Source organism: Neophocaena asiaeorientalis, unplaced genomic scaffold (genome assembly GCF_003031525.2).
Source record: "Neophocaena asiaeorientalis asiaeorientalis breed wild unplaced genomic scaffold, Neophocaena_asiaeorientalis_V1.1 scaffold331, whole genome shotgun sequence".
Lineage (NCBI taxonomy): Eukaryota > Metazoa > Chordata > Mammalia > Artiodactyla > Phocoenidae > Neophocaena > Neophocaena asiaeorientalis.
This window is the reverse complement of record NW_020172138.1, coordinates 520,612-543,760: the sequence shown is the minus strand read 5'-3', so window position 1 is coordinate 543,760 and position 23,149 is coordinate 520,612. Positions and strand designations below refer to the sequence as shown.

The window sequence follows — 23,149 nt, the reverse complement described above, 5'->3', positions numbered from 1 at the left end:
TGGGTCATTCGTGTAGATGTGAATGGACCTAGAGTCTGTCATACAGTGAAGTAAGTCAGAAAGAGAAAAACAAATATCGTATATTAATGCACATATGTGGAATCTAGAAAAATGGTACAGATGAACCTATTTGCAGGGCAGGAATAGAAAGGCAGACATAGAGAACTGACATGTGGACACGGGGTGGGAAGGGGAGGGTGGGACGAATTGGGAGATTAAGTTTGACATAAATACACTACCATGTGTAAAATAGATAGCTAGTGAGAACCTGCTGTATAGCACAGGGAGCTCAGCTCTGTGCTATGTGATGGCCTAGTTGGGTGGGATGGTGAAAGTCCAAGAGGGAGGGGATGTGTGTATGCATATGGCTGATTCACTTTGCTGTGCAGCAGAAACTAACACAACATTGTAAAGCAATACTCCAATAAAAAAAAAAGAAAATGCCAACCAAGAATACTTAACCCAGCAAAACTGTCCTTCAGAACTGAAGGCAAAATTAAAACTTTCCCTAATAATCAAAAGTAGAGGGAATTCATCACCACTAAATCTACCTTACAAGAAATGTTAAAAGGAGTCCTTCAAGCTGAAAGAAAAGGATGCTTATTAGTAACATGAAAACATACAACACACTGGTAAAGGTTAACAAATAAACAGATTCAGAATACCCTAATACTGTAAAATGGTGATGTGCTAACTACTTAACTGTAGAATAAATGTTAAAGGACAAAAGTATTAAAAATAACTATAAGTTCAACAATTTGTTAATGGATATACAATTAAAATATGTAAATGGTGACATCAAAAACATAAAAGGGGGGAGTAAAAGAATATTTTATATATGATATGTTATAGGTGATATAAGTTTAACTGTTTTCACAGTTAAAATAGACTATTAAATCTATTAGATGTTTTATGGTAAACCTCATGGTAACCACAAAGCAGAAGTCTACAATACATACACAAAAGATAAAGAAAAGGAAACCATACTACCACTACAGAAAAACATCAACTTACAAAAGAAGACAGCAAGAGAGGAAGAAAATATATGAAACTATAAAACAGCCAGAAAACAATAAGATGGTATTAAGCAAGGTCTCACCTATCAACTACTCTAGATGTCAATGGATTGCCTTCTCCAATTGAAAGGCATGGAGCAGCTGGATAGATTAAGAAACAAGAGCCAACAATATGCTGCTTACAAAAGACTCAGCTCCAAGAACACACATAGATTCAAAGTAAAGGGATGGCAAAAGGCATTCCATGCAAGTGGAAACCAAAATAGAAAAGGGGTAGCTATAGTAACATCAGAAAAAATAAGTTTTAGGCCAAAGATGGTAACGAGACAAAGACGGTCATTATATGATGCTAAGAGGGTCAGTTCATGAAGAGGGTATAACAATTATAAATATATATGCACTCAAAATCAGAGTACCTAAATATATATTAAGCAAATACTATCAGTACTGAAGGGAGAAACAGACAACAATACAGTTTAATAGGGGGACTTCGATACCCCACTTTCAACAATGGTTAGATCATCTAGACAGAAAAATCAACAAGTAAATGTTGGACTTGATCATACTTTAGACCAACTGGACCTAACAAACATAAAACATTCCATTGAACAGTAGCAGAATACACATAATTCTCAAGCAGAAATTGAACATTCTACAGAGTAGATCACGATAGGTCACAAAACAACATTTAACAAATTTCAGAAGATTAAAATCATACAAAGTATCTTTTTTGACCACAATGGTGTAAAAGTGGAAATCATTAACAGAGAAAAGCTGAAAATCCACAAATATGTGGAGATTAAACAACATGCTCCTGAACAACCAATGGATCAAAGAAGAAATCAAAAGGAAATCAAGTAATATCATGAAAAAAAGTGAAAACTGAAGCACAACATATCAAACCTATGAAATGTTGCAGAAGCAGTTCTAAGGGGGCAGTTTATAGCAATAAAAGCCTGTATTAAGACACAAGGAAGATCTCAAATAAACAGCCTCACTTTACACCTCAAGGAACTAGAAAAAGAACTAAACCCAAAGTTAGAAGAAGGAAAGAAACAACAAAGATTGAAGTGCAAGTAAATGAAAGAGAAGAAATAACAATAGAAAAAATAAATGAACTAAGCTGGTTTTATGAAAACATAAACAAAATAGACAAACCTTTAGCTGGACTTACCCAGAAATAAGAGAAAGGACTCAAATTTAAAAAAGAAAAAGAAATGATAGAGGAGACGTTACAGCTGATACCACAGAGCTACAGATCATAAGAGACTACTATGAATACTTATACAATCAACAAATTGGACAACATAGAAGAAATATATAAATTCCTAGAAACATACAACCTTGATGACTGAATATGAAGAAACAGAAAATCTGCACAAACAAGTTACTAGTAGGAAATTGAATCATTAAAAACCTCTCAATAGGGCTTCCCTGGTGGTGCAGAGGTTGGGAGTTCGCCTGCCTGCCGATGCAGGGGACACGGGTTCGTGCCCCGGTCTGGGAAGATCCCATATGCCGCGGAGCGGCTGGGCCCGTGAGCCATGGCCGCTGGGCCTGCGCGTCCGGAGCCTGTGCTCTGCAATGGGAGGGGCCACAGCAGTGAGAGGCCCGCGTACCGCAAAAAAAAAAAACACAAAAAAACCAAAAAAAAACTGTCAATAAAGGAAAGTCTAGGACCAGATGGCTTCACTGGTGAATTCTACCAAACATTTAAGAAAGAATTAATACCAATCCTTCTCAAACTCTTCCAAGAAACTGAAGAGGATGGAACACTTTCAAACTCATTTTTACAAGGCCAGCATTATCCTGATACCAAAACAAGTTGAGGACGCTGCAAGAAAATCGAAGGCCAATATCCCTGATGAACATAGATGCAAAAATTCTCAACAAAATATTAGCAAACCAAATTCAACTGTACATTAAAAGGAACAGACACCATGATCAAGTGAGATTTACTCCAGGGATGCAGGGATGATTCAACATCTATAAATCAATCAATGTGATACACCACATTAACAAAATGAAAGGTAAAAGTCATATGATCATATTTGCTGAGTTTGTCTATTAGCTATAGGGGCTTTCTTGTGGATTCTTTTGGATTTCCTATGTATAGGATCATGTTTTATGCACATAGATACAGTTTTGCTTCTTTCCAATTTTCATGTTTCTTTCTCTTTCCTGTCTCGTTGCTCTGGCTAAAACCTCCATTACAATGTTGAATAGCAGCAGTAAAAGTGGGAATTCTTTTCATGTGCTTTTAAAACAACTGTATGTCTTCTTTGGAGAAATGTGTCTATTTAGATCTTCCACCCATTTCTTGATTGGATTGTTTTTCTGATATTGAGCTGCATGAGCTGTTTGTATATCTTAGAGATTAATCCCTTGTTGGTTGCTTCATTTGCAAATATTTTCTCCCATTCTGAGGGTTGTCTTTTCACATTGTTTATGGTCTCCTTTGCTGTGCAAAAGCTTTTAAGTTTAATTATGTCCCATTTATATATTTTTATTTTCATTACTCTAGGAGGTGGTTCAAAAAAGGTCTTACTGTGATTTATGTCAGAGAGTGTTCTGCCTGTTTTCCTCTAAGAGTTTTATAGTATCCAGCCTTAAAAAGATGCTCAACATCACTAATTATTAGAGAAATGCAAATCAAAACTACAATAAGGTATCGCCTCACACCAGTCAGAATGGCCATCATCAAAAAATCTACAAACAACAAATGCTGGAGGGCATGGAGAAAAGGGAACCCTCTTGCACTGTTGGTGGGAATATAAATTGATACAGCCACTATGGAGAACAGTATGGAGGTTCCTTAAAAAACTAAAAATAGGACTACCATATGACCCAGCAATCCCACTCCTGGGCATATACCTGGAGAAAACTATAATTCGAAAAGATGCATGTACCCGAATGTTCACTGCAGCACTATTGACAACAGCCAAGACAGGGAAGGAACTTAAATGTCTATTGACAGACGAATGGATAAAGAAAATGTGGTACATATATACAGTGGAATACTACTCTGCCATAAAAAAGAACAAAATAGTGCCATTTGCAGCCACATAGATGGACCTAAAGATTGTCATAATGAGTGAAGTAAGTCAGACAAAGACAAATATCATATGATATTGCTTACATGTGAAATCTTAAAAAGGGTACAAATGAACTTATTTACAAAACAGAACAGAGTCACAGATGTAGAAAACTTATGGTTGCCAGGGGTAAAGAGGAAGAGGGGTAAATTGGGAGATTCGGAATGACATATACACACTAGCATATATAAAACAGATAACTAATAAGGACCTACTGTATAGCACAGGGAACTCTACTCTGTAATGGCCTATATGGGAAAAGAATCTTTAAAAAGTAGTGGCTATATGTATATGTATAACTGATTCACTTTGCTGTACACCTGAAACTAACACAACATTGTAAATCAACTAAACTCCAATAAAAAATTTTTTAAAAAAACCTATAAGGGAAAAGAATCTGACAAAGGGTATATATATATATATAACTGAATCACTCTGCTGTATAATGGAAACTAATACAACATTGTAAATCAATTATACTTCAATAAAATTAAAAATTAAAAAATAAAATAGGGTCATTTCATAGGAAAGTTCAATGTAACTGTAAAATGATGGGAGGAGGAAACATGTCCTTCCTCTTATTTTACATGTAATAAGATTGGACTCAAAACAGATTAAAAACAAACCTCAGCACACAGTGATAGATGGAATTTCCTCAATTTGATAAGGAGTATTCTGCAACAAAAATCTATAGTTAACATCATACTTAATGCTGTAAGACTGAATTTCACGCCCCACCCTCAATATTGGAATCAAGGCAAGGATTTCTTCTCTCACTGTTCTTTTTCAACACTGTACTGAGTGAAGTCCTTGCTAGTACAATAAGGCAAGGATAAGAAATAAAAGGCATACAGATTGTAAACTAATAAAACATTAAGGAGGTGGCGGCGGGGTGGGGGAGGACGCCTCAACAATAAGAGAATAAAATAGATTCCTTAATAATACAAAAGGAAAATATTTGACTGTGGTAAAAAGAATAATTGTTCCAGTCCAGCCTAGAGCTTCATTATGTTTCTCATACTTTTCATTCCAGAGAGTTTGTTTTGTATGTTAGAATACTCATTATTGTAATTGTAATCTTTGAGCAATAAATACTACTAATAACTAAGTGGGTTAAACAGCACAAAATAACTTTAAAGAAGTATATGCATAGGGAGGGTTGGAAGGGAGACGCAAGAAGGAAGAGATATGGGGATATATGTATATGTACAGCTGATTCACTTTGTTATAAAGCAGAAACTAACATACCATTGTAGAGCAATTATACTCCAATAAAGATGTTAAAATAAACTAAATAAAATATACTGTGAATACATGCCAAAAAAAGTGTGTGCATATAGATACTATAAATATACCTCCAAATGTAAAAACAAGGCATATAACAGTAGTAAGAGAGAAACAAAACAAAAAAATACCAGCCACACACAAAAAAAAGTTTAATTAAAATGAGATTAGTTTATAAAAAATGTTTTAAAGGCTAAAAAGATAGAAAATGCTAGTGAAACTTCAAGAAAATAAGGCATCAAACCAAAACCAGAAGGCTGAATGGAAATAACTTTTTTTTTTTTAACATTTTTTTCTTCTCTTCTTTTTCTTTCTTGGCCACGCCAGGCGGCATGTGGGATCTTAGTTCCCTGACCAGGGATCGAACCCATGCCCCCTGCAGTGGAAGCACAGAGTCTTAACCACTGGACCACCAGGAATTCCCAAAATAATAACTGTAAAGGAATTTCAAAGAATAATAGACACGTTTTAGGGAAGAACACATTAAATTTGGCAGTGTGAGTGACTACCTGTATCTTCAGCATATTTTGAATGCAGAATCAAACAAATTTGATTAATACTTTTGTATGAAGTTATGTAAAGAGCTTAATTTCTCCAAATTTAAAGGATAAACAACCAGGTTGGGTGGGAGGAAAGTAAAAATTAAATATATTGCTGAGACATTTCTACAGTAAGAATTGGAGAATTAAGTGCAATTACCACAGTTTAGAAAGTCAAGTAGTTTTCCATTGGAATTCTTATCTCAGGAAAAACATTTCTAATAATACTTTTAGGAAGAAACACAGATGTCATGCCATACCGACCATTATTTTTTAAAGTATTTCTAAAATTTAAAGACGTGAATTTACTTTGGCTAAATTTCTAAGTCATGTGTATTTAAAATTTTTATTTCATCATGATATAAACTGCCTCAAGCTGTGTGATCATTTCCACTGATTGGCAAAGAAGTAATCTGCAGTATTTCCCTTACTTTTAGATAATTTTCACCTGCCCATAAAAATATAAGAAATGTTCATACTTTTTAAAAAAAGCACACAAAATCAAATCTCAAGCACTTAAGTGCCCCCCAAAACATTTTGGAATAGTATGAGATTGGGTAAGTAAACACAAATTTGTATAGGTTAGCCTAACAACCCCCAAATAACTTTTATTTAATCTTGCTCACATTTAAGAATGAGCATACCTTCAACAGACCTAATCTAATTATGGAATCATTTTAGAACATTTTGAATAATTGTATCACTTATAAATATTAGAGCAGAACAAACTTTGGATTATCTAATTAAATTACTATAATTATGCTTTTAGGACATCTGCTGACAAGAAAGGTTTCTTCAACACCAGTGACAAAGTACTATTTCGTGACAAAGTACTATTTCCTGAGACCACTACAATATACACAGACAAATTCAGCTTTACAAAGAGTTAGCTTATATACATATTTATCAGCAAATATGATTTTTAGAGAAATTGATTAAATAGGTTACATCACATAACAGGGGAAGACTAGTTTGCCCCTCTGTCAAAGAACTTTTAAAATAAGCCAATGATTTGAACATCTGAAACAATTACATTTCTAAGTGGCAAACTCTAGCCTGGTCACCAGTCTCCTCCCTTATTGTATCCAATGACTATTTTAACATGACTTTCCTCTAAGGGTCTTCAGCTTTAAATGGAATGACTCTGACATCAATAATTCTTAAAGAGATGCCTACTCCATAAGCTGTTCTTGCCTTTCCTGGGGACCTCCATAGGCATAGGCATACTTCATTTTATTGAGCTTCGCAAATACTTCCTTTTTTTTTTTTTACCAATTGAAGGCTTGTGGCAACCCTACATCAAGCAAGTCTATAGGTGCAATTTTTACAACATCATTTGCTCACTTTGTGTCTCTGTGTCATTTCTGGTAATTCTCACAATATTTTGAACTTTCCCATTATTTTTATATTTGTTATGGTGAACTGCAATCAGTGAACTTTGCTGTTACTATTATCATTATTTTCGGGTGCCATGAACTGTGCCAACATAACGACCTTAATAAATATGTGTATTCTGACTGCTCCACCACCAGACATTCCGTGTCTTCCTCCCTCTCCCCTGGCCTCCTATACTGGGACACAACAATGTTGAAATTAGGTCAATTAATACCTCTAAATGGACTCTAAGTGTTCAAGTGAAAGGAAGTCACGTCTCTCACTTTATATCAAAAGCTAGAAATGATTAAGCTCGGTGAGGAAAGCATGTCGAAAATCAAGACAGGCTGAAAGCTAAGCCTCTTGCACCAGTTAGCCAAGTTGTGAATGCAAAGGAAAACTTCTTGAAGGAAATTAAAAGTGCTACTCCAGTGAACACATAAATGAGGAGAAACAGCCTTATGGAGGCTGATATGAAGATCTTCCATATGGACAGAAGATCAAACCAGCCACAACATTTAGCCAAAACATAATCCAGAGCAAGGCCCTAACTCTCTGCAATTCTATGAAGGCCAAGAGGCGAGGGAGCTCCAGAAGAAAGTTTGAAGGTAGAAGTTGTTTCATGAGGTTTATGGAAAGAAGCTGTCTCCATAAAATAAAAATGCAAGCAGCATGTGCTGATGCAGAAGCTGTAACAGGTTATCCAGAAGGTCTAATTAATGAAGATGGCTACATTAAACAACAGATTTTCAATGTAGACAAAACAGCCTTATATTGGAAGATGCCATCTAGGACTTCCATGCTAGAGAGAAGTCAATGCCTGCCATCAAAGGTTCAAAGGACAGTCTCTCTTGTTAGGAGTTAATGTAGTAGGTGACTTTAAGTTGAAGCCAATGCTCATTTACCATTCTGAAAACCTTAGGACCCTTTAAAATTATGGTAAATTTACTCTGCCTGTGCTCTATAAATGGAAAAATAAAGCCAGGATAACAGCACATCTGTTTACAACATGGTTTACTATTTAGAGCCCACTCTTGAGAACTACTCCTCAGAATAAGATTCCTTTCAAAATACTAACGTTCATTGACAATGCACCTTGGTCACCCAAGAGCCCTGGCGATGTACAAGCAAGATTAATATTGTTTTTGTGCCTGCTAACATAACATCCATTCTGCAGGCCATGGATAAAGGAGTAATTTCAACTTTCAAGCCTTATTAAGAAATACATTTCATAAGGCTACAGCTGCCATAGACAGGTGATTCCTCTGATGGATCTGGGTAAATCGAAAACCTTCTAGAAAGGATTCACCATTCTAGAAGCCATTAAGAACATTTGTGATTCATGGAAAGAGGCCAAAATATCAACATACACAGGAGTTTGGAAGAAGTTGATTCCAACCCTCATGGATGACCTTCAGGGGTTCAAGACTTCAGTGGAGGAAGTAACCAAAGATGTGGTAGAACTAGCAAGAGAACTGGAATCAGAAATGGAGGCTAAAGATCTGACTAAATTGCTGCAATGTCATGATCTAACTTTAACAAATGCTTTGTATGAATGAGTAAAGAAAGTGGTTTCTTGAGATGGCCTCTACCCCTAGTGAAGATGCCGTGAAGACTGTTGAAATCACAACACAGGATTCAGAATATTACATAAACTCAGTTGATAAAGCAAGGCAGGGTTTGAGAGGACTGACTCCAATTTTGAAAGAAGTCCTACTATGGGTAAAATGGTATCAAACAGCATTACATACTACCGAGAAATCATTTATGAAAGCAAGAGCCAGTCGCTGAGGCAGACTTCATTGTTGTCTTATTTTTAGAAATTGCCACGGCCACCCCAGCCTTCACCCTGATCAGTCAGCAGCATCAACATCAATGTAAGACCCTCCATCAGCAAAGATTATGACTTGCTGAAGGCTCAGATGATGGGTAGCAGTTTTTAGCAATTAAGTCTTTTTTAAATTAAGGTATATACATTTTTTAAAGACATACTGCTATTGCACACTGAAAAAACTACAGTACAGTATAAACATAACATTTATATGCACTGGGAAACCAAAAAATTCATGTGACTTGCTTTACTGCAATATTTGCTTTATTGCAGGGGTCTGAATCTGAACCCACAATATTTTGGAGGTATGCCTGTATTAAGTTCACAAGCATTTTTAGATATTAATCTTAAGTTTTTTTCTCAAAATTTAAACTTTTCTTATATTTCATAGATAAAATCACATTAACATTTCTGGGAATAAACTTTATTACTAGGGCTTTAAAATGCATACAAGATAATTGTAGTAGTACTTGCAGGTAAATATGGGGATTGAGGGAAAAGGAATTCTTAGGAAAATCCTACATCCTACCTAGAGAACCTCTTAAGCTCCCTCTGCTGGCTACCATTTAAATAAAGTAGAAAAAAAGGTAAACCTCTTTTCTTCTGGGAGGTAATGGGAGATGCACTCTGAAGCTGACAATGCTGTTGTTGAAATTGAAAGGAAAGTTCTCTTAAGTAAGGGCTAAGTCTAACTGCTGCCTACATTCCCTAATAAGGCTTCGGGACTTCCAAACAGATGGGGGAGGGGGGTCCGGGGAGGCCACAGTCGACTTAAAATAAGGGAAGTCATTATCAAGTTTGAATATGTTAAGCATTAAATCGATATACAAAAATGCAAAAGCATTTATATAAAATAAATCAAATATAAACAATTATCATTTAACACTAAAAAATTAATAATTTAAATACAGTTCACAAAACTTCACTAGAACAAAAAGCTTATACCAAACTATTTAATCTATTAGTTTCAATATTAAGGTTTATTTTTTTCCTCCAGAGTGAGGTTAAGTAACAATTTAAATAATTTTCAGGATGTATAAATGAACATCCATTCAGAAAGAACATTACTGCTTCAAAGTGGCTATCTAAGAAATATTTTGCATGTAATAAATATATTTTATGTTTAGGTTAACAGGCACCATCTTGAGAGCAAAAAAGTATTTTTTTTAATTAATAAATAAATTACATTCAAGAAAACAAGGTGTTTATATCTGAAGTATGATATATCCTTAAATGTTTTTCTTCATATAGCACCCAAACTTCCAAACTAGAAAGTAGCTTCTAAAATATAACTCATACCTTAAGTTATAAAAATAAAGGCCAAGAAAAAAATCAATTTAAGACAAAATTTACAGTTTATATTATTAATTCCCCATTCAATAAAATATCAATTGCCAATTTACTAAATGAACTGCAAATATGCAATGTTAGTGCTGAAAATCTGAAATATATATTTTTAAAAGTCACTCTTTCTCAAAGTATTTAAAATATTGCATCTCTGGTGGCAAACCTGCAAACTATCATTTTATTTCTCTAGTTTCCTTACTTCCACTCCCAACCCTACCCCTTAATCTTGTAAAAGCCATCCAGCGTTTTTTTTTTCAGTGGGGGGTGGGGGGGTGGGGGTTAAAACACTATATCCCAAACACAAAACACTGACAATACTCCTTGGTAAACAAGGAAAGCCCAGAAGAGTCCAAGCCTGCAGCTTTGCTCCCAAAGTGTGCCACAGGCTAAATGATAAAGAAAAAAAAACAATCAATGGCCCTTATTGATGCAGTCAGAATGCTCCTGGGAGTTCATAACTGTTTGAGAATTTGCTGATGTAATCCTGAAGAAAGTTTCAACACATTTTGCAGACAAATATCAGAGAATAAGTCTTTGATTAATAATTTTTCTATTTATTTCTGCCAAGGCGACTGAAAACACGAAAGCCTTTTCATCAGAGAGGTTAGCATAGATGTCAATTTCCTTTTCCTGTTTCTCTGTTAAAAGAAAAAGGGAAAGCTTTTAATATAAAGGCAGTAGATGCAGTATTTTTTTTAATTTAAAGTATTCCTTTAAATGACAATAAATATAATACATAATACTACAACATACACTAACTGCTATAAAGTATTATGCTACTGAACTGGAATTTTAAAATTACACAAAGGAGTTACTAAAATGCCATGAACTCAATTCTAAGACTAAATGGAGACTGTATATATTTCTATACACACAGTCTAATATCGATATCATTTCTGTAAGAATCTCAAATATTTCTTTCTCCTCACTAGCATGAGCTGTTTCAATCAAAATGAATTTCCTCACCCTAAATATGGTCCCTTCTGAACATCAATGGTGCCTTTATGAATATATTAAGTTCTTCACCTTAGCCCTGCTATGGAAAATATGAATAACCAACATTTATTTCTACTTTTCCCCACCTGATTACAAATGTAATCCAAGTCCATGGTAGAAACTTTGAAAAATACAGAAAAATAAAAAAGAAAAATCACCTATTATCTTATGAGCCAGCTAAAATCACGATTAACATCTTTTGTGTATATTCTCCCAAATGATTTTTTTCAGGCTCTACTATGATTCCACATTTGTCTCGTTTTTTGTTTTGTATTGACTTTTTAATCAAAGTTAAACATGAATATAGTTTAGAGTCAAATTATTTTTACAAAACGTGTTACAAAAAAAACAGAAGTCCTCTTTCCCTCATGCACATTTCCTACTCTTCAAATAAAACTATTTTCCAGGTATTCCTTTTGGTTTTTACCTAAGTAACATATTTATCTGATGCAACATCTTGGATTTTTGGTTATAGGCATTATTAATTGACTTTCCACCATGAAATATTAGGATTTATTGTTTTCTGTCTCTTGCCCCCACCATACTCTTCTTATCACATCTTCCCATTATAGTTATATTACCATTTTGATGAGATCAATATTGTGTTTACATTATTCACTGTGTAAATGATTTCACTTTTCCTGTACACTGTTTTCACTGAAGAGATTCTTTTTTTTCACTTGCTTAGTTTTCATTGTTAATTGAACCCAAACTCTCTCCTAGTTGGATAAATCTTTCAGAATGTTTACACATATCAATCTTATCTTCTTGAAGAAATTCTATGCTCCAATGTGAAATGGTTGCTTTCTAGGCCTATTGCACAATTATCATCTGGAGATCTCTCGTCAACATCATGCTGGAGATTCTCCTCATCTCTCTCTTGAGTGGGACCCCGTGTCGTAGGTCCAGGATACTTTCTTGGTTTACTTCTTCACCGATGTCATATATCTTGCAGTAGCCTCCTGGGAAAGGGAGTATGGGTAGCAAATTTTTTGAGACCCTGAATATCAGAAAGTGTCTTTAGTCTTTCTTCACACTAGTTAATAGTGTGATTGAGTAAAGACTTGAATATTTCCTCTCAGTTTTTTTTTTGGTTTTTTTTTTGCGATACGTGGGCCTCTCACTGCTGTGGCCTCTCCCGTTGCAGAGCACAGGCTCCGGACGCGCAGGCTCAGCGGCCATGGCTCACGGGCCCAGCCGCTCCGCGGCATGTGGGATCTTCCCCGACCAGGGCACGAACCCATGTGCCCTGCATCGGCAGGCGGATTCTCAACCACTGCGCCACCAGGGAAGCCCTCCTCTTAGTATTTTAAAGGCAAAATACTGTCTTCCAACTACTGGTGTCACTGTTAAGAAAACCGTATACCACTTTTTACAGTTATTTTTTAAGTTATTGCTAAATTTACTACAGTTAAATATACAGATCATAAGTGTACAACTGGATGACCCATACCACAATCAAGATACAGAAAATCCCTCATGCTCCTCTCCAGTCAATCCCTTCCCACCCCACCAGCAACCATTTTTCTACCACCATAGATTTATTTTGCCTGTTTTTGAACTTCATATAAGTGGCATGGTATAGTACGTACTGCTTTGTGTCTAGCTTCTTTCATTCAACATGTTTTTGAAATTCACTGATGTTGTTCATACATGAGTAGTTTGTTCCTTGCTGGGTAGTATTCCACTGTACCACTTTGATTATTTTCTCTGAACACTTGAAGGACCTTCCCTTTAACCAGAGAGATATGACTTATGATGATATGCTTTGGCATAATATCTAGTTTTAACCATCCATTGGTCTGGGAATTTGGTGAGGCATTTCAATATGGAAATTCAATGTCCTTCCCGTTTGGGAAAACTACTTGAATTATTTCACTGATGACTTCCCATCTACTTCATCTTCTATGTTCTTCTTCTGCAACACCAATTACTTACAGATGTGGACCTTGAACTGGTCCTCTAAATTTCTTATGTTTCTTATTCATTTTTTCATCTCTTTTCCTATTGCTATACATTCCGGTACATTTCTTCAATTTTGTCTATAAGGCTTCTGTTAAAGTTTTACATTTCTGCAAATCGTATAGACATATACATACATATATATATATTTTGAGATTCTCGTTTTAAAGTTCATTTTCCAGGTACTTTTTTGACATCTGCAATTCCTTTTAAACATCATCTTGTTTTTCTTTCATAACTACCATACCTTCTCTTACAAAGAATATTAATGGTAGTTTTAACTTTTTTCTTCTCCCTGCAAAAACTTATCATATCCAAGTTATTTTTTTATTCCTCTGTGAAAGTCGGACTGGAGAACTCAGTATTTACCATCTCCAATTTTCACCTAATCTTCCTCATCTTAATTTGGTACTCCTGCCCTCAATGATGCCTGGTGTTTCCTAGACCAGAGACTGTGTTTTCCCTTTCAAAGGATAAACTTGCAGGGAGGGGAGGTCAGGGTAAAGAGCCCTAGCAGGCTATTAAAACACAGACTTCAAATAGTCTTGTTTTTAGCCTCACCTTCACCTCTACACTTTCAGACAATAACTGAGGTAAAAATTCCTGACCTTAGGCAGATGTGAAACAAAAATCAGTTTCTTTCTCAGCTTTCCTCAAAGGAGTTTACAATTTGGGTTTCTTGGGTCTGCTAAAGAAGTTAGCACTTTGCAGAATTTTGCTGCTTCTCCCACTCCTTGTCCTTGTGGGACTTGGCCCTTTAAAAAAAAAATCCCTTTCATCTTTGTCATTTTACTAGGATTTGGGGAGGGTGCAGAGCTAGATGTGTTTATTCAATCCACCATCTTTAACGTGAAGTCTACATTAACTCTCTATGTTCATTAATAAGGTATTCAGAATTGCCCAATATATTTCAGTCAGTCAAAATGTCACTCCTGGGGCTTCCCTGGTGGCGCAGTGGTTGAGAGTCCGCCTGCCGCTGCAGGGGACACAGGTTCGTGCCCTGGTCCAGGAAGATCCCACATGCCGTGGAGCGGCTAGGCCTGTGAGCCATGGCCGCTGAGCCTGCGCATATGGAGCCTGTGCTCTGCAACGGGAGAAGTCACAACAGTGAGAGGCCCGTGTACCGTAAAAAAAAAAAAAAAATATGTCACTCCTACTTTACTAATATCCAGAATAATCATACCCCCCACATATAAAATGAAGACTTATTTTAAACCATCCAAAACTGTTAAGTTTAATGGTTGGCTTTTATCATAATGTTGTTATCTAGATGTCTAAAAAGATTTCCTTTTCATTCCTTATTCTTCCTATTTTTTTCAAAACATAGGAAACAGTAAAGCCAATTAAAAATGTGCTTTTAGACACACTGTCAGGTTTTCCTTATTAGAATAAAGGTAAAGCTTGCTTCAAATTCTTCAAGTGCCCTATGAGCTGGGAATCAATAAATACTGAATTTAAGTAGCTACTTAACACTAAGAAGCATATCAAAGAAGTCTATTCTAAAATATATAGACATTTCAAAAGTTCATATTTTCTATCAGTATTATATTTAGAAAACATGGTCTGCCTTAAGGGTTTGTAAAATACAGCCTGCAAAACTGGTAAAATACAATTGGCAAAATCTGGCCTCCCACCTGTTTTTACAAAGTCTTACTGGAACACAGCCATGCCCATTCATTTACGTATTCTCTATGGCAGCTTTCCAGACACAATGACAGAGCAGACTAGCTATGACAGAGACCCTATAGCCCACGAAGCCTAAAATATTTATTATCTGGCTCTTTACAGAAAAAGTTTGCTGAATGCCCTTGCCCCTGGCCTACATTAAAAGATTCTATTTTATTATACAAAAATTCCTTGAGATCCTCCCTGTTTGTATTTAAAGCATATCTTACTCTAGAAATACCTTTCTTAAAACTTTTCTATAATAAACTAAAAATACCTGAAACCAACTTATACCAAATAAACACTTTTTTCAAGTTAACATGAAATAAAAGATCCAAACCTGCATATATAGTCCTACCACAACTACAGAGCCTTCGTTCCCCCAAATAAAAGACTGTCATTATCTATTCTCTCATCTCCTCTGACTAGAAGCATTCCTTTTCCATTCTTTGGGTTATATTCCCTTTACTTCAACTGTAAAGAATGTTCTGTTTTCTGGGCCAAGCAGTATTTCCCTCTTTTCTTTTTTCTCCGTTGACTTTTTTTTAAATGTATTTATTTTATTTTTTGGCTGCATTGGGTCTTCGTTGCTGTGCTTGTGCTTTCTCTAATTGTGGTGAGTGGGTGCTACTCTTCGTTGCGGTGTGCAGGCTTCTCATTGCGGTGGCTTCTCTTGTTGTAGAGCACGGGCTCTAGGTGCACGGGCTTCAGTAGTTGTGGCATGTGGGACTCAGTAGATGTGGCTCACGGGCTCTAGAGCGCGGGCTCAGTAGTTGTGGTGCACGGGCTTTGTTGTTCCGTGGCATGTGGGATCTTCCCGGACCAGGGCTTGAACCCGTGTCCCCTGCACCGGCAGGCAGATTCTTAACCCCTGTGCCACCAGGGAAGCCCCTCTGTTGACTTTTCTTTACCTAGTTTTCATTCTGAAACAGTCTTTAGCATATATTTTCTGATCATCCCATTGTTAAAGAAGCACCCTCAAGTTGAGAAAACAACTCAAACTCTCTGGAAGATCAGCATAATAGAAGGAAAGAGAAAAAGCAGTAAAATTACCCAAGGAAATTAAGGAGTATAGAAGCACAGTCTTCACAGAATACAGTCAAAAGACATTATAAACCTTAGTCCTTTAACCATACAATATTAAAAAATCTTTAACTTTGATAAAAGCTATACCAGTGAAGTTATTTTCCCTAACAGTAGCACTTTTATTCAAATAGAAGCACACAAAGCAGAGAGAAATGGTGAACAGGTAAAAAATTCTCAATGTCTAAAATATTTATATTTGAATACCTAAGACTGAATACCTGAAAAAGCAAAGCATAACTCACAAATAACATAAGAAGTTATAAACACATTTCACTGAAGAAATTATTTTAATAGAGGTTTTTGTGGTGTCTAACAAGATTGTTATTTATTTTTAATTGAAATATAGTTGATTTACTTGAGAGAGATTTTTAAAGAATTATAAAAAGCAACTCTCTTGTTTTTTCATTTAATTACTGGCTTGAAAGTCCCACTTTAAAAAAGATATTCATGGGCATATGGGGTGCATTATACCATTCTTTTTACTTTTGTGTAATCTTTTAAATTTTCCACAATAAAAGGTTTTTTAAAAGATGTATAAATCAAAGAAGACGAGAAGTTTTAGTTGATGGTTACAAACAAGTTATTGGTAGACACACTACTTATCAGAAGAAAAGAGAAAATCTATAAGGAGAATATGAATATGTTTTAGACCAAGAAGAATTCACCTTACTATCCAAAAGCTGCCTCAAAATAGGAAACAGAATAGGAGTAATTTAAAAATTCATACTGAAGAACACTTGAGAGTAAATTTTTAAAACTCACAGTATAATAGTTTGAAATAAGTTTTAACAGAATTCAGATTTATCTTTAAAAAAGTATAACTATTTTAACAGACTTATCCAGGATGTCATACACAAATTATCTCTGAACTTTACTATCATCAGTTTATAGCAAGGTGAATTTTACCTAATTTAAGCCTTTAATTTTCCAATAAGAATTAAATTTATGTGACTTTTTAAAAACAAACATCTACCTGAGAGGAAATGCTTTTACAAACTAAAATATGAGTTGGAATTTTAAGTCCAGGAGTTCAATGCCTACCAAACACTTTCTTCACTACTATCTAATTTAGATGTTAGAAAACTTTAATACCTGAAAAAAAAAAAAACACAACTGCTTGGATTTACTCATACCTCTTTCTTCCTCATGTTTTTTGGCAGATGCACTTTTAGGTCTTCCTCTTCCTCGTCTGATATGATCTGAATGGCTGTTACTTCGAGACCTCTTTCTGTTTTCTAAATCCTTATTTACTGTAGAATTTATCTTCTCTCGCCTAACTCTCTCTGTTCGCCTCCTCTTGGCCTCATGCTTGTTTTCTGTATGGATGAATAAAAGTGATATATTTTAGGGCTTAGCAAGAACTGTTTGCCCATGTTCTCATTGCTTTCTTCTTTTTTTTTTCTAAATAGCACTAGAGTTTGCTGCCTGGCATATTTTATAAAACTACAACCATAACATCTATATGTCCCTCACACCCATGCAGGAAAAAAAGAAATTCAAAAGAATTCAGATCCACATTAACACATGAGGTAGTAGGAATCTTATAACAGAAGACAAGTTTCTTTATTTGATACTTTTAATTTCAGCCCCTACAAGTTCACACAATTCCACAGCAACCTTTTTCCTTCTCTCTGTATCCAAGTTAAAAATGGTGAAGTATTACAAAGGGAAAATAAATATTCCATTCCTTTTTTCCCCCTACCCAAACTACAGATTGAAATATGTCAAATACACAGAAGCAAAACTGACCTTAGCCATAATATTTATATTAAAGTTCCCAATAAAAACCAAACAGAAAGTATCTAGGGAAAACATAAAAATACTAGGGAAGTAAGCAGTTTTCACTTTATCCACAGAAGAGGTCATTTCTGACATTCTAAGAGCATGTTTATCCCAAATAAATAGCAATAGGGGGACCTTACTCAACATGGTGATTTAATTAATGCAAGGAGCCACCCCTCTCACTCCAAACAGATCAAAAGGTTGGATAAGACAAACAACAATTTTTTTAAATTGCTTTAATACGTACCTGAATTCAAAAGAAAGAAAGAAAATTCACCAAATGCCTAAAACCATGGTGGTAAAGGGGCAAAACATATAAGAAAATTCATATCCCAAGAACTAAAGAGAACAATTTAAAAGGCTATACAGGGCTTCCCTGGTGGTACAGTGGTTGAGAAGCCGCCTGCCAATGCAGGGGACATGGGTTTGAGCCCTGGTCTGGGAAGATCCCACATGCCGTGGAGCAACTAAGCCCGTGCACCACAACTACTAAGCCTGCGCTCTAGAGCCCACAAGCCACAACTACTGAGCCCACCTACCACAACTGTTGAAGCCCACGTGCCTAGAGCCCGTGCTCCACAAGAGACGCCACCGCCATGAGAAGCCTGCACACTGCAACTAAGAGTAGCCCCCACTGGCCACAACTAGAGAAAGACCGCGCGCAGCAGCAAAGACCCAATGCAGCAAAAAATTTAAATAAAGTAAATAAAGTAAAAATAAAATGAAATAAAAGGCTATATAAATTAAGTATGCTTAATAGGCTACTATAAAATAAAATAAATTTAAGTAAAATATTAATAGTTATTTCCAAATACCATATCCTTGGAGAATTAGTTAATTCCAGGTCTCAGATTAACATATACCAGATAATGCAAGAATACCTAGTTATTCCAAACTGTAAGAAAGTTATCTAAGATCACCAGCAACTTGTTAAAGGACTCAAGGGCTAACTTGAAGAGGCTCCTGTTGACTATTATAATTTGAGCATCAATAAAAATAACTATAATAGACTGAAACACCTAAAGAACCAACTCACTATTTTGAAAAGTGAAATAAAGGAAAAGAATAAAGCATTTACCCTGCCTTTTCTATTCAAACTGTACCACTCACTGGGTAATGAAAGGGTAGATGAAGAGCGATTTCTCATTTTAGAATCACTGTGGCTAAAAAACTGAAGAAGGAATAAGAGTATTACCATTTTCAACTTGAAATGAACTAAATGTAAACATCAACAGCTGCTAACATCACAAAAACAGAGATAAGTAGACTTTGTGCCTCCTTATAGAATACCTACCTAAGTAGTCTTGCCAAAAAAAAAAATCAAATCTCATCAAGCCCTTAGATCCAAATTACAATTTATAAGAAAAAGAGAAATCATTCAAAGAATGTGTTAACATACACCATGGAGACACAAACAGTAAATCCAAATGGACAAGTGATAGTTTAACATATAATCTGCAAGGAATAAAAGAGAAAATAATAGATAAAGAGAGAGCCAAAAAAGATATCAGTCATATGCAACGTGTGGACCTTATTTGGAATCTGTTTTTAAAAACCATTTATGAGAAACCTGAAAATTTCAACACCAGTTGGATATTTGATATTATGGAATTATTGTTAATTTTTTATTGTGCTTAAGTTTTTAAAGGTCTATCTTTTATTATTTTTTTTTAATTTTATTTCTTTTTGGTTGTGCCGCATGGCATATGGGATCCTAGTTCCCTGACCAGGAATCAAATCCATGCCCCCTGCATTGGAGGCATGGAGTCTTAACCACTGGACCACCAGGGAAGTCCCAAGGTCTGTCTTTTAGAAACATGTAATGAAATATTTATAATTGAAATTATATGAAATTTGCTTTAAAATAATATACAAGAGAAGGAGTGGATGTGGATGGGACAGAGTATGCTTAGAATTTCTCAAAAAAAAAGTTGAAAGAAATAGTAACAGGTAAAGCTTTTTATAGTATGCCTTTTAGAGTTTAACACTGAATATAAGTTTGTTCCTTCAGCTACCCACCCATCTCTGCAAACTTCTTCATAGCCAACTTCTCAAAAACGAAGTATCTGTACTTTCTGCCTTCAGTTTCTCACCTCCCATTTACCCATCAATTCATTCCAGTATAGCTCCCAACTCAACGAAAATGATCATCAAGAAGGACAAAAACCTCTGTCAGCAAATCTAATAGACACCTCTCTTTAATCATCTTAATACCATCTCTCAAAAATTCAACACAGGACTACTCTTTGCCTTGAAATTAATTTTTTTTTTTTTTTTTTTTTTGCGGTACGCGGGCCTCTCACTGTTGTGGCCTCTCCCGTTGCGGAGCACAGGCTCCGGAGGCGCAGGCTCCACGGCATGTGGGATCTTCGCGGACCGGGGCACGAACCTGCATCGGCAGGCAGACTCTCAACCACTGCGCCACCAGGGAAGCCCCTACGCCACCAGGGAAGCCCCCTCTTTTCCTTGAAATTAATTTTTTACTTGATTTTCAGGTTCTGCAAATCTCCCATCTCACCAGCCATTCCTCTTTATCGCCTCTGCTGTCTTTTCCTCCCTGCAGGTTCTTTTCCATCTCTTAATATTAAAGTCTTAGGACTCTGTCCTGAGGCCAGATAAACCATGGACCCAAAACATTAAAAATTATTGTTATAATCATTCCAAAATTTCTACTTTCAGCTCTGACTTCTTGCCAAAGCTCTAGACTGCCTACCTAACAGCTTCACTTGTATGACTCACAAGCATTTCAGATGTGCCAAAAAATAACTCTTGATTTTCCCTCCTCCAACCTTCATTATACTAGTAAACAGCACCAACCAGTTGCAAAAGCCAAATAACTTGTAGTCATTTGTGACTCAGCTTGTTTCTTCTATCATCATAGAAGTCCATAGGTACTCCGTGCAAAATACATCCACAATTTCTTCATTTCTCCCACTTCTACGGGCAACCGAACACATTCCCTAAATAGCTGCCAAAATTATCTTTTAAAAAAACTGTATAAATAAGCTTCCTTTCTAAAACCTTTCATTAGCTTTTCACTTTATTTAAAAGAAAGTCAAATTTCCTGACCAAAGACTGTAAGTCCCCCTATAAGACCTGACATTTGCCTCTCACCCATCTAATCTCATACCACTAGCCAGTTTGTTCAGTACTCTCCAGATATGCCTTCCTTTTAATAAAACAAGTTCCTTCCTCCCCTTGAGTCTCTGCAATTGCTAATCCTTCTGCCTAGAGCTTTCTTCCCAAGGCTCTTCATGAGACAGGCTTTATTTCCTTCAGATGTCAATTTATAGGTCACCCCTCTGAGTCTCCCAGCCCAAGTTACTTTCTATAATCTTCTACTACTACTACTATAGTCTTTCTGTAATTTTCTTCTACTACTACTTCTACTACTACTACTACATTTATTTATATGCTCAATATGTCTCCCCATCAAAATATAAGCTCTATGAAAGCTGGGGTGCTTTTGTCTGTCTCATTCACAGAACCTCGAACGTTACCTACACATGTTAAGTGGTGCTGAATAAATAAAATCAGACTGAACACATGATTTATTTCACTATCTTCTCAAAAATCCTATTGAAATGAGCACAAACATGGGTAAAAAGGTAAAGGGAAAAAGGAAAATAAATCTGCAGTGCTTGAAACAGGAAAGGGTGCTATTAACGATCTGAAATTACAGAATTTCAGCAAACTGGCAAGCTGACAGATTCTAAGTAACCAGAATAGAAAAAATTAAAATTCAAAATAAGAATAAGAAATATCTCCTATAGCAGGGATCGCTCTTCTTCCCAAAGATATTCCCAGGACAGGACGAAAAGTACAGTAAGGAACAGCAGGCCACAGGGTGATCATCAGAATAACTAGAACTACTGCAGAACAGTTGGGCCTATGTATACAAAGTAACACATAAAGACGTAAAGCTCTTGGGAATCAAGCGATGTTCAAGGGGACTTTGAACCTCCACAACACAGAAAGAAGAAACAAACAAACAAAATAGGCAGTTCCTCATAAAAATGAAATACTATAAAGGATCTCACATTCTGTCCCAGAATGAAACCTTCCTTATTTGGGCAATCATGGATTTCAACAGCATTCCCCAGCTCACCTAATTTACATCTAAAAGCCTGCCAATAAGCTTCTTCCAATTGTACACTAAAGAGATGTCAAAATAGACTTTCAAAAAAAATAGACTTTCAAAACAGTGTAGTATATTCATGCAAGTTATCTACACTGATAAACCAAGACCTTCATTTATAAATATCAACAGGCAATTAAGGATTACCAGCTATTTGAAGAAAATAAAAAGTGTGAGAGAGAGAAGGAGCAAGATAAAACATGTGGAACAGGGAGTTCCCTAGTGGTCTAGTGGTTAGGATTCTGGGCTTTCACTGCTGTGGCCCGGGTTAAATCCCTGGTCAAGGCCAAAAACAAAATAAAAACAAAAACATGAGGAACAAAGGTAATTCAGGAAACAAAAAAATCTTAAAACATTTCAAAGCATACCTTCTGAAAGTACTATATCATTAAGATTTTTTTGCAGAAATAGAAAACTCCATCCTAAAATCATATGGAATCTCAATGGACCCCAAATAGCCAAAACAATCTTGGAAAAGAACAGAGAATCACACTTCTTGATTTCAAACCTTTTCTAACAAAACTACAGTAATCAAAAAAATGTAGTACTGGGCTTCCCTGGTGGCGCAGTGGTTGAGAGTCTGCCTGCCGATGCAGGAGACACGGGTTCGTGCCCCGGTCCGGGAAGATCCCACATGCCGTGGAGTGGTTAGGCCTGTGAGCCATGGCCGCTGAGCCTGCGCGTCCGGAGCCTGTTCTCCGCAACAGGAGAGGCCACAACAGTGACATCCCCGCGTACCGCAAAAAAAAAGGAAAAAAAGTAGTACTGCCTTACCAGAGACATACAGACCAATAGAATAAAATAGCCCAAAGATAAATCCTCTAATATATGGTCAAATGATTTTCAATAACAGTAGCCATGAAAAAACAGTATTTTCAACAAGTGGTAATTGGGAAAACTGGATATCCACAGGCAAAAAAATGAAACTGGACCCTTATCTTACACCATATACAACAGCAGTCCCCAACCTTTTTGGTACCAGGGACTGGTTTCCTGGAAGCCAATATTCCCTCCCCCCCCTCCCCCGCGCCGGG

At 36.1% G+C, this 23,149-nt stretch overlaps 1 protein-coding gene across 1 annotated transcript in view; it reads right to left on the bottom strand.

The window, feature by feature from the left end:
• Window positions 1–9,541: 9,541 nt before the first annotated feature.
• The window catches only part of CUNH16orf87 (chromosome unknown C16orf87 homolog), a 26,316-nt gene continuing 12,708 nt past the window's right edge, over window positions 9,542–23,149 (bottom strand). The window contains exons 4-5 of the mRNA XM_024752026.1: window positions 17,329–17,511; window positions 9,542–11,124 (exon numbers count right to left, since the gene is read on the bottom strand). Of these exons, the coding sequence (XP_024607794.1) occupies window positions 11,006–11,124; window positions 17,329–17,511 (302 nt within the window). The 3' untranslated portion in view covers window positions 9,542–11,005. The remainder of the gene's footprint in view (window positions 11,125–17,328; window positions 17,512–23,149) is intronic.